Raw genomic sequence first — 15,126 nt, 5'->3', positions numbered from 1 at the left:
TTGCACATTAAGTGCAGAAAATTGTTGATTAATGGAGAAGTCCAGTATCCTCCAAAACTGCTGAAGAATTTTCTTGCTTTGGAAACTGGATTCCCTACTATGTGAAGAGCTGGTGCTCATAATAGGCAAAAAGGGAAAACAGTTTTATCCTATCTTAGGGACTATGAAAGAAACTGGCTAATTTACAATCTCTTCTCACCAGCTGTGATTTATAAACATTTCTTTTCTACCAAGGGCACCCTTCTTACAAAAATTACTTGTGAAAGCAAAGGAGATACCTTTTGTTTGGCAGAAGTCATAGAATACTGCTTGTAATAAAAGCCAAATAAATGTCATTTAAATACCTATCCTTCACCCTAATTATTCTTTCTCTTTGTTTTTGCTTTGGGCTTCATGAAAATGCTTTCTTCAGGCTCAGGTAAGAGTTTCTAAAATACACATAGAACTTTCATATGTGTTTCATGCTCCTACTCCAATATTTATGTTGTCTGCTCCTTTTTTTTCCTCCTAGTTTATGTTTGGGAAAAAATATGGAACCTTGTATAAATTACTACATGAGATAATATTTCAAATGTCTATTAAAATCTAAACATAACACTAATGCTGCTACACAAATATGTTAGAATGACTTTAAGTATCCACAATGAAAAGTGAGGTAAACCAGTGTATATTGACATGATTTACCTTGAGCTCACCCCTCTTTACATATACAAAAAAACCCCAACTAATAACAGTAGGATGGAATAATAGAGATGTGAAGGATGGAACTAAAGTTTTAGCAGAATTTTAGCAGCATTTTTCTTGAAGGTGTGCTCTAGGAATAACCTAGTTACAGCTTTTATGTTAGTTGTATTGGTGTTATCAGTGGAGATATCATTGTATGGCCTTAGTGGCAGATTAAAACCAGAAAACTGGTCATTAGATGTCTTTTCTTCTGACTTTTTGCTATTTCTGTAGTTTTCTATCAACTATTTTATCTGTATTATTGCTACAGCCTCTAAATCATCAAGTTTACATTTGTTATTGTTACCAGAAAGAACTTTAACTTTTTTTCCCCCACCCCCTTTATGATCACTGCTGCATGTTTGTCTTATTTGTGTGCAACAAAAACTGACACTCAATGGGGATTCCAGGTATATGAGGTAGTTCCCTGCCACAGTGACTGCAGCCAGTACATATGGGTTACTGAGCCCTGGAGTGTCTGCAAGGTGACCAATGTGGACTTGAAAGAGAATTGTGGAGAAGGTGTTCAAACAAGGAAAGTCAGGTAAAACAGTATTGCTCCTCCTTCACTTTAGGGAATATTCACTTTCAGGCATGGCTGTGTTTAATTTGATGTAGTTCTGTGTAATGTAGAGTGTTAATTGAAGCCATAGTACCTCAGAATAGCTGAAGTGAGTGCATTTTGGCTCTGTCTATGGATATGGACTTTGATTCCTAATTCATATACTAATGTATACTCTACTTATATTACTACAACACTGTAATGTATGAAAATACTGCTTTTCTGAATGGTGAAATGCTCCTCTTTCCACATGAAACTACGACTAAAATCCCCTTTTTAAGTACATATATATTTGGGAATGGTAGTTACACTTATTGCAGGAAAAAGTGGCAAAAATGAATGAAGTGAAATAGAAAAATGCAGAAATCTTCTATTCTTTATTGAACCTGATCTAGACAATTTGTATACTTGCTCATAGAGCTCTGATCAAAGGTTAATTAAAGCTACCCTCACATGGTGTGGTACTGCAGCAAGTAAAGCAGTCCACGGAGTTTGGGTTGGCTGGGGTTTGTTTTATTTGTTTTGATGGCTATCCACAAAGCATCACATAATTTGAGATTATAAATCTGAATAATCAAGCATAATGTGAATTCAGTTTGAAGGTCCAAAATGAGAGCTGGTGCACTTACAGGATTTTGTTTGCAGGAGCACTGTTTCCTCAGTGTAAACAGTTACTTTAAGAAGGCCAAAGTCTTAATATTTGCTTGACCCTAGAATGGCTTAGGTTCTAAGGGACCTGAGAGATCATCTGCTTCAGCTTCCCTGCCATGGGCAGGTATGCCTCTCAACTAGACTTGGCTCCTCAAGGCCTCATCCAGCCCCAGAAGGGAGGCATCCACAGCCTCCTTGGGCAACCTGTTCCAGAGTCTCATCACCCTTGTACTGAAGAACTTCTTCCTAAGATCCAGTCTAAACCTACTCTCCCTCAGCTTCAAACCATTCCCTCTTGTCCTGTTGCTAGACACCTTTATGATAAGTCCCTCTCCAGCCTTCCTGTAGTATCCCTTCAGGTGTTGGAAGGCAGCTATAAGGTACCCCTGGAGGCTTCTCTAGGCTAAACAACCCCAGCTCCATTAGTCTTTTCTCATAGCAGAGGCATTCATAGCTACAAAGTCTATGCATAACTGTTCTCACACAGTAGCATCTAAACAAATTCCTGCAAGAATACTCTTATAATGACTCCAATGTGAAAAATCTAAATTATTCAGTCTTTATTTTGAAAAACAGACTTCACCACTACCATGAAAACTAGAGGAAGGTAGCTAGCCCACCTAACCTTTCACTTTCTGTAACACAATACCATTAAGACACTAATTCCACAAAGCTCATATATGCTCATTCTGTCTCTCTTGTGTATACATTGGAATAGAGAATGTTTCAAAAATTACTTTAGTCAGAAAATGTAAAAACAAAAAAATAAAAATTAAAAAATCTCTAATGTGATCCAGTGGAAGAAACTGAATATTTCTCTGTGTGTGAAATTCATACCAGCTTTTCTCTTGCAGTTCTGGAAAACCAATGCAAGGCTTTTTATTTCCATGATCCTAGACATATACTAGTTGCTTTTCTGATGACAGGTGGAAGAGATAATTTGACAATGGATACCTCAGCATTGGAAATACCATAGAATGAAGACTGGCATGTTCAGCTTTACAAAACTAAGCATATTAATTCCTCATCTTAACCTCCATCTGCTAATTTAATATATAATAATTGAAAGCATTTGTGTAAATTAGGGATTACTACTAAGAATATACAATTTTAAAAGGTTTAAGAGTTCTAGATGTAAAATTTACAGTGGCAGCATGTACAAACTGATGTCTAAACTGTAGATGTTTTACATTATTCTGGCATGGAGGTAAGCTGTTGCCAAGTAACTTACCTGGCCAGAAGCTGCAAAACCAAGGATTATTTTTGGCTCTTCATCTTTTCTTTGATATTCATAGATCAGTTCTGAGCTCTGTTACTTCAGTTACTTCATGATTGTTATGTGCTGATAAATTGTTGAATGCTTCAGAGTACTGTGGAGCGATGTTGCTGTACAAAATCCATGGCAAATGCAATTTACTTGCGGTTCTTTTTTCCAGGTGCATGCTGAACAGTGTGGATGGTCCTTCTGACACTGTAGAGGACTATTTGTGTGATCCTGAAGAGATGCCACTTGGTGCTAGAAAATGCACATTGCCATGTCCTGAGGACTGTGTTATGTCTGAATGGGGATCATGGTCTCGATGTTCTTTGGTAAGAAATACACTGAAGTGTAACATTTGTTGGTTTAAGAGGGTACTTAAAAATATACCCATGACATACTGTGCAGAGATACTGAACTGAGCAATGATGATGTGTAAGTGTCTGGTTTTACTGTCATCATTTGGGTCATTAACAGTTGGTTGCAAATTAAGTGTGCCACTATTTTTCATTAAGTGAAATTGTTCCAAAACGAAATATTATGTCCCCAGTGGTTCTTCTTCAGTGTGGTTGAATAGCTTGGGCAATGGCTCGTGAGTCTAGCTGTGAGCCCTCCCACAGCGGTGCAGTCACTGTACTAAAAATGTCACTGTCCTGTAATGAACAAAATCTGTAGATCAAGACAGAGCATAGAAAGCAAAATTTGGGTCACCTCTACCCTTCCTGCCAGTAATTTCATGAATAAATGTCAAAACCACCAGAGGAGATACGGAAAATTGTTTCAGGACCTCTGAGTGTTCAGGCTGTGGTACACTTTAACATTTAGAAAGCGAGTGTCTCAATATCCAGTTTTGTGGCAAACTAGTTTCAAAGCACTAGTGCTGAAATATGAACTAATTGGGAAACTACTGAGGTATTACCAGGTTAGAGGATATTTCACCTTGGGTGGAAGCAAGGTAGAAGAGCAGACTAAATTCTCTCTGAAATAACAAGGAAATGGTTTCTCTTACAAAAAGGCATGAGCCTGTTATTTCACATTTGAGTTTTGTAATGGGGTTACTTGAAAGATTGTTATAATTAAGAGATACCTGAGTGCCAAGATATCAAAGCTGTTTCCAATCTCCCTTCCAAGCCATGCAATGGCAGTAGTGTCCGCGAAAGATCAGCTGAGTCTTTGAGACAACCAGATGAAGGAAAGTCTTGTCCTGCCACCACCGAGACAGAAGTCTGCACTTTGAACAAAAACTGCTTCCACTATGACTACAATGTGACAGGTATTTGTGGTGTAGGGATTAGTGACAGCCTGCCACTATGGCTGACTTCCATTCAATTTACCGTTTTTTCAGTTTTCTTATCCAGAGGGAGTTGTGGATCTTGTACAGAAAACCGAGTCAGGCTACTTGATCCAGATAAAATATTACTGGAGGCTTTGTAACTTGAGTGAGGTGTGCAATCTATAACTCCAGGGAATGTATTTTTCCAATAATTTTGTGATTTGCTTAAAATCCATGCAGATGAAACCAGGAAGGCATCATGGCACTGACTACTTGCAATAAAAGTTGCTGTTTCCAATATTGCCTAGCAGCTGGGCTTTGTGAGCCATTGCTTGTGGTGATTATTTTAGGCCATCAGAATTAGAACTGGGTAGGAGACTGGGTCATTATGAGTTTTATCTAGGTGTCTGATGAATTAATTTTTTGCAGACTGGAGCACATGCCAGCTCAGTGAGAAGGCTGTCTGCGGTAATGGTATCAAAACACGGATGCTCGATTGCGTTCGCAGCGATGGCAAATCGGTTGACCTGAAGTACTGTGAAGAGGTGAGTGGGTGCCTGTGAGTAAGCTCCCTCCTAATGGTACTAATTAATGCTGAGCCAACTGAGCTCTACAGCATCTAACTCATCATCACCAGATGTTTTGCAACACTATTCATGGATTGTTAAGTACTTCTGAAATGAACTGTGCCATCAACAGTGATTTTGAGACAATTTCCTTCAGTTACTTTTAAGTGCCTTCATGAACGTATGCTAATTATTATGTCCTGAAGGAAATTACTTAGAAACAATAATTAATAAAGTAGAATAAAGGTAATAAATCTTCATCAGAACACTAATCATCATTTTAATTTGATACATTTTCTGCGTGGGGCCTTGGACAGCTGCCAGTATCAATCATTTACTCAGCACATTGGAAAACACTTCTCACGTGTCACTCTGCAGCTGGGCTGAATGCTAACTTCGTGTATCCAGCTGTGCAATGCAAAAGATACCCAAGCTAGTGTGCATGAATGCAACATTAGATAGAAATATATAGAGAGAAGTAAGTAGCTAGCAGACAGGAGCCCTTCAGATTTGAAAGAACCATGTTGCAAAAGTTCAAGCTCACTTCAAATTTGACAGCACTGCTTTTCTGACATTCCGTATGTTGGTCTTAATGTTTTCAATTGCATGGAGATAGTAATGTGAAGGAAAATGGGAAGAGAGGGCAAATGCAACATTAAGGCCAATCTTACATGCCTTTCTGGTTTCCCTTACCACACTGACATTAGAAAAAAATAACTTGCAATGAAGGACTAAGGTGGAGTAACCTTCACAGCAGCTTTGGTACCAACACCTTTTTCTGTTGGACTTTCCTGGCTTAGAAACTGCTCTTTAGGTTTTGCCTATAGAAGAGAGCCTCATCAGAAGTGGAATAAGTAAGGAAATTGATCATGTACTTTGGACTATAGTTTTGCAATGGTACATCTGACCTGATTAGAGTTCTCAAACGCCCTCAGACATCCTGGATTCCTGAATTTGTAAGTTCTTAACAAAGGCAGGAAGTTTCAGCTGAGGTGGGTCCCCTACTTTTGTCCCAAATTCCTCCTTCACTCATAGCTCTTGGGTTTATAATGAAACCTGTTAATTTGATCAGTTATGTCTCAGGAAAAAAAATCAAGATCTGGCTACCTACCAGCAAGTTTCTGTGAAATTAACAGGGGAATGCATTGATGCATTCTGTTAATATTTTAATGCATTAGGACAACAAGAAGAAATATTGACTCTTTGGTTGTTTGTAAGAGACTGCAACATTGATTGATATGCATACCACAACATGACAAAAAAAAATCCATTCACATGAATATTTCAAGAGGAAAATGTATCCTTTATTAGATTTAAGGGGGAATATATTTCTTTTCCCATAAAACCAAGAAATTATTCCTGTTGTTAACCAAGTATTTGAGCAACGGAACATGATGACATTTTACACTGAAATTTCATTGCAGTAAACCTCAGGAGCTTCCTGAGTTAAAAAATTAAAGTTTATTACTCAGAGAAATAATTAGGGTTACAAGATAGTACCTCAAAAGCTACTTGCTATAAATGACTGCCCAACAGACATCTCTGCAGTGAGGTCCTGGCATTATCAGCAACCACTGTGATAGTCTTATTTGCCCTTTTGATTTACTAGACCATGTTAGGAACGTGGAGATACAGAGGGAGCTTTCCTCTAGAAAGCTCTGATCCACTCTAGTCATACTGTTAAGACTATTTGTTGAATTATGGATGTGTAAGAAGTGGTACAACAAGGTCAGAGGCTGATCCAATAACTGTGAAGAGTAAAACCTGTTAGCCTGATTAACATAAAAGCCAAGCCATTCAGACCTTACCAGACCCTTCACTCTGAAGATGTGACTTTCCAGGTCATAAGAGGAGAATATTGAAGAAACTATCAAAAATAGCCAAACTATGCACTTCTTACTAATCTAATCACAGATGTTCCTTCAGAATGGTTGGTTTAGTTTTTTGATTTTTTTTTTAATTGTTTGTTTGTTGTTTTTTGTTTTGGTTTGGGGTTTTTTTTGCTATGTTTTTGCATTGCAAGAGCACTACAACAAGATTAAGTGAAGTTCAAATTAAGGTTCATGTGGGTAGAACAGTTGCTGATATGAGAAAGATGAAATAACTTTGTAATGATTGAGGTAATAGAATTTCCCCTGGGCTATCATAAAATTTTATAGTAGATGTATGAATAAAACAAAATTTTTTTGGTTGAATTTATGTGTAGGTACTTTACAGAAATGTGGTTCTTACTATTATATGCATGTATGGCTAAACCTGCCCTGATCCCTATGAAATAAAGACACCTGACTGAGGTGTCTGAGCTCCTATACAATATGTGATTCAAGAAACTAATGAAAGCCATATGTAAAACAAAAAAATTCTTCATGCTGTCTTTTGGCCATCACTGTCCTCAGATAAGAACACCAACATAGTTAAATATTAACAGCCCCCGTGTCCAGGTTTTCAAATGTGTCTGTATGATCTTGTGTTTGTTTCAGTCAATGAGCTAAAGCAGCTACCCAGTCATCCTGATTACTGCCAGGATAAATCAATTCCTAGAGCTTATTTCCTAGTCCTTGTTATGTTGACATAGTTCCCTGCAAACTCTCAAGACAGAGTAATACTGCATTGCTTGGTCTCTAACTCCGTAAAATTAGCACATCACAAGAATTTGGCTCGTCTTTAGCTTGAGTATTTGAAAATCAAATCAGCTAAAGCAGGCTGGTCCTGGTCATATTCATATTTATGGGGTTATTTTGATTCATTTACCATCGATTAAAGACCAGTAAAGCCCCGAAACCAGCAGTTTTGTCTGCATTAGAAAGCAAACTTTTCTCTTTTATTGGCAAATAGTCTGCTTGTCAGATTACATGATTAGCCTCCAGAAGAGGTTAATCTGCAAACATTCCTATAAACAAATACAGATACATTTTGTGGATCACAGGGTTTACAGAGCATGCTGCTCTGCCAGCCTGCTGTCCCTGGCATGTGTGGCCAGGATAACCCCTCCACTACTTGCTATTCTTTAATCAGAAACCACAAGTCATCCCGAACAGGCTCTTTCAGGTAAGAGAGCCATTGAACAAACTTCCAAACATTTTCTAAAATCCTTAAAGTAAATTGTGGTTCATTAGTTCATGGAAGGAAAGGGGTATGGGAAAGGAGTATGTGATTAATATCAAATTGCAGCCTGCCAATCATTGCCTGCATCTATTTCAGCAGCACCTCAGTATCTAAGACATGCCAATGGCAGATTACTGTGAGTAATCTGGCCTGCAGCTTTCTCTTCTTCACCTCTAATATCTCTCTTGAGCTTTTCCTTCTCTAGCTGCCAAAGTCTAGCTGAGTAGGCCAGTCTTGAAAGAGAGCAGTTGTGTTTCTATAATTGGCAGGAATCAATTCAGCAGGCTTTAAAGCCTTTGCTTAGAAGATTTGACCCAAATATAGACATCAGAGATGGTTCTCTAGTCTCTTAGTTATCCAAATTCCAGATTATCCAAAGGTTTCAGGTGTTGCTTGTGTGCAATAGCTGGATAAATAAGGTTATGCTGTACCACAGAGAAAAGCCAGGATCTTGTTCTTTAGTGCATAAAACAGAGGTCTCAAACCTCATTTGTTTCAGTAAGTGGTATTGCACATTTAAGACTTGGTGAGTCTATCAGGGTGAGACATTGCCAGTACTTGTGGTAGTTTATTTATGAAGGACATGTTAATGTTGTGCCTAATTATTGCTTTAAGCTTGTATTTAGTAGGAAATGGTGGGTTTAGTTCCTCTTTAAAGTCTTAACTGCTGGGTTTATTGTCATTAACTTTTCCAGGCATTCAAATTAATACATTTTAAAATGTCTCCTTTGCCTTTTTTTTTTTGGTTTGGTTTTGTTAAAAAAAAAAACAACAAACAACTATATGGAGATTTTTATTTACCAAAAATATATCTACAACATCCTGGAATTCTGAAAGGCCTCAATGATGGCCAAGACCCATCATTGAGACCCAATGAGCAGGAGTCTTTTATGCTGGGAAACTGTAGGTCTGCTCATACTGGCAGGATTGATTTTCTTTCATATTTTGTAACACATACACTATAACTGACCCACCCTTTTAACTCATTTTGAAGCTGTGCAGGCTGCAGGGATTATTGTCTTGCTACTATTTTGCCAATGCTTAAATTCCATCTTGCCTTGTACTCTCTCATGTGTGCTAATGAGTTTATCTCTTTCCTTCCTTGGATGGGAAAAACCTGGAGCATGGGCATTTCTAAGGACATGGAAATGGTTTTACAGAGTCAGACCATAGGCCCATGTAGCCACTGCACTGTCTCTAATCATGACCATAGAACTCTCCCTTCCCTTGTTTGAGGACCTCCATTTATAGGCTCTAATTTAGTTTAAAAATTTACAGAAATGAGATTTAAGCATGTATTTAAAAATCAGAATATGTGATAGGACTGTCTTGATCTAGCTGAGGATGTCCCAGCTTACTGCAGAGGGGATTGGACTAGATGACCTTTGGAGATCCCTTCCAACCCAGACCATTCTGTGATGTGAGATTTTTAAATGTTCTAATTGCTCTACTTTTTATTTAGTATTTAATTCCTGCTCACTTAAAGCTTTGCTTGTCTCAGACTCACCACGTCCAAATGCATACCTTGCACCAGTGACACAAACCACGTGTTGCGTGCTGACCATTAAATGTTTTCTTTTAGCTTGGTTTGGAGAAGACATGGCAAATGAATACGTCCTGTGTGGTGGAATGTCCTGTGAACTGCCAGCTCTCTGACTGGTCCCCTTGGTCTGAGTGCTCTCAAGCATGTGGCCTTACAGGTCAGTGTTCACCTTTGGCATATTTCAAAGGCTGGAAATTTTTAACAGTTATTTCATTTTTAAGCAAAGACTGAGCTTTTAAAATTTACTTCCATTTTCCTACCAGGCAGGAAGTTGGAAGTAACTGCTGTTTCTGAATAATAAACCCAGTGACCACAAAGCTGAACTGCTTTTGTGCACCCGTGCAAATAGTTGTAAAGTTGAGGAAAAATTGTTTGTAAGAATTATGCTTATTGGTTTTGGGGGGTGGTTGTCTCCATTGCATTTCAATAACATCTTTTTTTTTTTTACTGCTGTGACATCTCAGCTGGAAGAGCTGTAAATCAAGAATGATGGAGGCTCCACTTAGCAAACATCCCTCTATCTAGCTGCAGTGAACACAGCTGTCTAGGAGACTGATATAGTTCTGCACCTGCATTGTGGCTTGTGTAGCTTGCCAGCAGCAGAACATTCATGTCATGATCATTAGGATCTTAAATTCCAGATGCATCAGATTGAAATATGGAATTAAAGATGAATTGGTTTGGCCAGCTAACACCAGGTGTTATGTAGGTAAATCAATGTAATGTGTTGGTTCATTATAAGCCTTGGCATCCAAGCTTAAATACATATCTTTCTTATTTCAGACTTCATTCATAGGTTAGTTTATATATAGATTAAAACACCACAGCTGTGTTGGTTTTCTGGAAACCTTAGCAAGGTACCAACTCTACAGCAGCCACTTTATCACTACTTCTGGCACACAAAAAACTCTACAGTTATAGAATGAAGATGAAAGAAGCAAGAATTGCCAAAGGGATAAAAATATCTTTCTGTTTGTATTTATAGGAATATTAGAAATACAATCTGTATCTCAGTGATGCTGGGCAGTATGTTACTCGTGGTTGAAGTTGGATAAGCCATTTGTATTTTAATTATCTTTGGGACTGAGTGAAGAATCCTCCATCTCCTGCAAAATCTGCATGTCATGTTATTCAGACAGACTGAGGGAAAGTTGCAAACTGTTGGTTACTAGAATTAATCATGGAGAGATGATTTTGTGTTAGGGAAGAACAGAATGTTTGCCTCTTGTAGCAGCAAACTTTAGATGAGGAACTGGAATCTTCGCTGAGTTGCCACAGACATATTGTCACATTCAGAAAGTATTTTCTCCCAGGCTTCTAAACTAGGAAATTGCTACTTTTGTTTGCTGTTTCAGGAGCAATCTGAAATCCTAATCATATATCCTCCTGCACTTCTTGCAGTACAAACAAATAATAAAGTGTCAGACTAAGAAAATATAAAGCCATGTAACAGGCAAGAGCCAGCACATCTAATTTAAAATACAATATCTCAGATGTGGAAAAAATGACTTTATTCAAACACAACGCTTTTAACCAAAAGAGAACCGTCTTGAGGAATAAGTCAGTCTAACTATTTTGGTTCTTGTTATATTGCTTCTTATTTACAGGAAAAATGATCAGAAGAAGGACCATAAATCAGCCATTTCAGGGTGATGGGAGGCCTTGTCCATCTCAGATGGAGCAATTCAAACCCTGTCCAGTAAAGCCTTGTTACCGATGGCAACACAGTGCATGGTCTGCATGTAAAGTAGAGGTAAAAATCCATATGGATCTCTGAGGTTCTGGATCTTGTCTATCTAGGTATATTTGTGATATGCACAGATACCTGCTTCATAACACCGTAAAGAATTTGCTTCCACCTCTTTTATCCAAAGCCTAAACATTTATTCTTAGAGCTCCTATTCCTCAAAAGATACAGCAATGTCCTACAGATGTTCAAAGTATAATTGCACAATTTGGTACCTGAGTGGCATCTTTGTTAATATTTGTATTCCTTCCATTGTGAAAGAATATCTGTGGGGAAAGTTTGGCACCCTAGAGAAGATCTCCCCTGGAGATACTGCCATGGTTAAAATTCACAGGCTTCAGTAGCTCCATATTTTAAGAAACAGTGGTAGCAGCCAGCAGAATTTTGGGGTTTATCGTTTGAGAAGTAAAGAACAAGGCCATTTTCTTTTCTTCTTTTCCCTACTGGAAATAATAAGTAGTTAAGCAAAAGCATAGTGGGAGACAGAGTGACTTGTAGCTCGGCCCTAGTCTTCTGGCACTTTCTTTTGTGGAACATCCATCTATGTCCTCCTTCCCCAGGATGCTCAGTGTGGAGAGGGAACACGAGTGAGGAACATTTCATGTGTGGTTTTTGACGGATCCATTGAAGATGTTGGCAAAGTGGTAGATGAGGAATTCTGTGGAGAAATAGAGCCGATTATAGATGGTAATAAGAAGATAATACTTGAGGAAACCTGCACTGTCCCTTGTCCAGGTAACAAAGCTATTCAGATAAGTTGCATTTTCAGACAGGTGGGGTATCATTGCAGTTATCAGTGCCTAGCCACACATAATAAAATCTTTTCCACATGCTTCACTGATTGGATTCATCCCTCAAAGGAACAACAGAGTTACTTTCCAGTAGTGGCTTCACAACAATAATTAGTTAGGAAAAAATATCAGGTCTTAAATTTTATAATAGGCATGTCTCAGTTCTGGATTGTAACTAATAAGTATACATTTTTTCACAAAATCTTTCAAAGTAAACTTGTGTTTAACACTATTAGAATGTGTGGTGGTTTACAGCTAAATACTTGTTTTTAGTGTTTAGATCACCTAGCAGCTTTAGTAATACTTTAAACAGTGGCTAGCACTTGATGGTGTTTATTAGGTGTCTAAGGAAGCTAGTGAGTCTTATGTTTTTTGCTTAAAGGACCTATTCCAAATGAAGTTAATATTTTTATGTCTACAAAATGGTGAGTGTTTCTAGGTATTTAACAAAGCAGATGTGGCATGCACTATCATTGTCCTTGTAGACTGACTCCAAAGGAGTTGTTATAAATGATCAGGTCCATGACCCTCATACTGAGAAGGATTAAGAGCCTATTACAGCTAATTTCCAGTCTCTTTCTCAGTGGGGGAGGGAAAGCAGAGCCTTTCCTTTCAAACCACCACACCCCTCCAGTTAATTTCAAATGCTTATTTGTAGAATTTGAAGTATATTGCTGTCCAGTAGAGTCATTGGTGATGTATCTTTGGAAGAAGTGATTAACTCCTTCAGCTCTAATGTAGCTATTATTCAATACCATACTCTGGTTTTGTTCTCTTGCAACTCCCCTTTCCCAGATATTTTCTTTTTTTTTTCCAGTTCATGACAGAATAACAGAATCACAGAATGTTAAGGGCTAGAAGGGACATCAAAATATCATCCAGTCTAAACCCCTGCAGAGCAGGATCACCTATACCAGACCACACAGGAACACATCCAGGAGGGTTTTGAATACATCCAGAGGAGACTACACAACCCTCTGGGCAGCCTGTTCCAATGTTCTGGCACCCTCACAGTGACATTTCTTTTTTCCTCATGTTTCCATGGAACTTCCTATGCTTCAGCTTCCACGCATTGCCCCTTGTGCTGTCACTGGGCATCACCAAGCAGAGCCTGGCTTCATCCTCTTGGCACTCACCCTTTACATATTTATAAACATTAATGAGGTCACCCCTTAGTCTCCTCTTCTCCAAACTAAAGAGCCCCAGCTCCCTCAGTCTGTCCTTGTAAGGAAGGTGTTCCACTCCCTCAATCATTATTGTGGCTCTGCACTGGACTCCTACAAGCAGTTCCCTGAGGTCCTTCTTGAACTGAGGGGCCCAGAACTGGACACAATATTCCAGACACAGCCTCACCAGGGCAGAGTAGAGGCGGAGGAGAACCTCTCTTGACCTAGTAACCTCAGCCCTTCTGATACACCCCAGAATGGCATTGGCCTTCTCGCCCACAAGAGCACATTGCTAGCTTCCACCACTGCCTTATGCACAGCATTCCAGTTGAAGGATTTTCACACATTTTTACTTAATAAATAAAAATAAGAAGACAAAAAAACCTTATTTACTGCTTCTTCCTGCTTGTTTTTAAAATTTTGCTGAGCAAGAACCTGTTCTTCCACAAACTCAGGTTTAGCCAGCAAGAATGACTGCCCTGTAGGGATGTGCTAATGATACGCTCCAGCTAATGTTTCCAAAAAATCACTACTTGTTTTCCTATTATGTATAAATCAGTTCTTCAATTATTCATTTCTTCACATGCTTTCCTAACATTGGCAAAGAAAATTCCTTCATTAATCAGGCATCTGGTCAACACAGCACTGATTATATCTGTCATCAGTGTAAAGCAAGGTAGCATGAATTTTTAATAGCTCTTCCACTGAAATAATGAGAACTAAGAGGTTTATTTATGAGGCTGTACACAGTCTAGTCCCATTTTCAACTGCAGTTTTAAGAAGGTAGTCTCTTTGTGTTGTTCCTCAGATCTTCCTTAAATGTTGTCTAGCTGATCATGCTAATTAGGGTCATTCGAATAATTATATTTTTCAATTTTACACTGCAATATTATACAAATCTCTCTTAATCCTAACAAGAGATAGCCAGAAAGGACATTTTAATCACCTTCCCATTTCCCTTTCTTGCAAAGAATGTTCCAGCAGTTGCTTCTACTCTTTGTTTAGAGAAAATCTGCAACAATTCATCTTTTCAAAACTAGACAATGTTCTCTGTTTATGATATCAAAGAAGAACTGTGAACAAGATATAAGAATTTAGTGTAAAGCATACAGTGCACAATACCATAAAATTTACAAAAGTCCTGACATTGGTTGGACTGCTATCAGAGATTCAGAAAGATAATGATTTTGTGCAAGTGATACATGTACAATCTTTTTACTACTATTTTCTATTTCACAGATACTCAGTGAATGTCAAAATATTAACTTCTCTTAAGTATAAATTTCATTTCAGAAGCAGAATGAAAGGAAGTCTAAAGAGGAAGAATCAAGAAACCAAATTTGGACTTCTTTTCTGAGACATGTTCAGTGTGAAAACCTCTTCACATATGGTGATCATTCATCTTATCAAATTGCTATTTAACAGGGGACTGTTACTTGAGAGAGTGGTCAGAGTGGAGCCTTTGCCAGCTAACCTGTGTTAATGGTGAGGATCTCGGCTTTGGAGGGATACAAGTCCGATCTCGGGCAGTGATCATTCAGGAATTAGAAAATCAACATCTCTGTCCAGAACAGGCTTTGGAAACAAGATCATGCAATGGTAAGCACCAAAAAAATACATAAAACTGCTTCCTATAAGAAAAAAATACAGAACAACGGTGTTTTTATTTTCTTTCTGCTAATGGTGTTAAATTTAGGCAAATACATTTCAATAAACATGGGAAAGCACTTAGATTTTTGTA

The 15,126-nt window shown here is 38.2% G+C and overlaps 1 protein-coding gene across 1 annotated transcript in view; it reads left to right on the top strand.

Annotated features, from left to right (window-relative positions):
* The window catches only part of THSD7A (thrombospondin type 1 domain containing 7A), a 240,960-nt gene that overhangs the window by 213,453 nt on the left and 12,381 nt on the right, over positions 1–15,126 (top strand). The window contains exons 16-24 of the mRNA XM_009898916.2: positions 413–418; positions 1,134–1,267; positions 3,373–3,526; positions 4,326–4,467; positions 4,897–5,012; positions 9,721–9,838; positions 11,289–11,434; positions 11,989–12,163; positions 14,811–14,984. Coding sequence (XP_009897218.2) covers positions 413–418; positions 1,134–1,267; positions 3,373–3,526; positions 4,326–4,467; positions 4,897–5,012; positions 9,721–9,838; positions 11,289–11,434; positions 11,989–12,163; positions 14,811–14,984 — 1,165 coding nt within the window. The remainder of the gene's footprint in view (positions 1–412; positions 419–1,133; positions 1,268–3,372; positions 3,527–4,325; positions 4,468–4,896; positions 5,013–9,720; positions 9,839–11,288; positions 11,435–11,988; positions 12,164–14,810; positions 14,985–15,126) is intronic.

The sequence above is a fragment of the Dryobates pubescens genome, chromosome 4 (genome assembly GCF_014839835.1).
Source record: "Dryobates pubescens isolate bDryPub1 chromosome 4, bDryPub1.pri, whole genome shotgun sequence".
In the NCBI taxonomy this organism is placed as follows: Eukaryota; Metazoa; Chordata; class Aves; order Piciformes; family Picidae; genus Dryobates; species Dryobates pubescens.
This window is presented reverse-complemented; position numbering and strand designations above follow the sequence as displayed.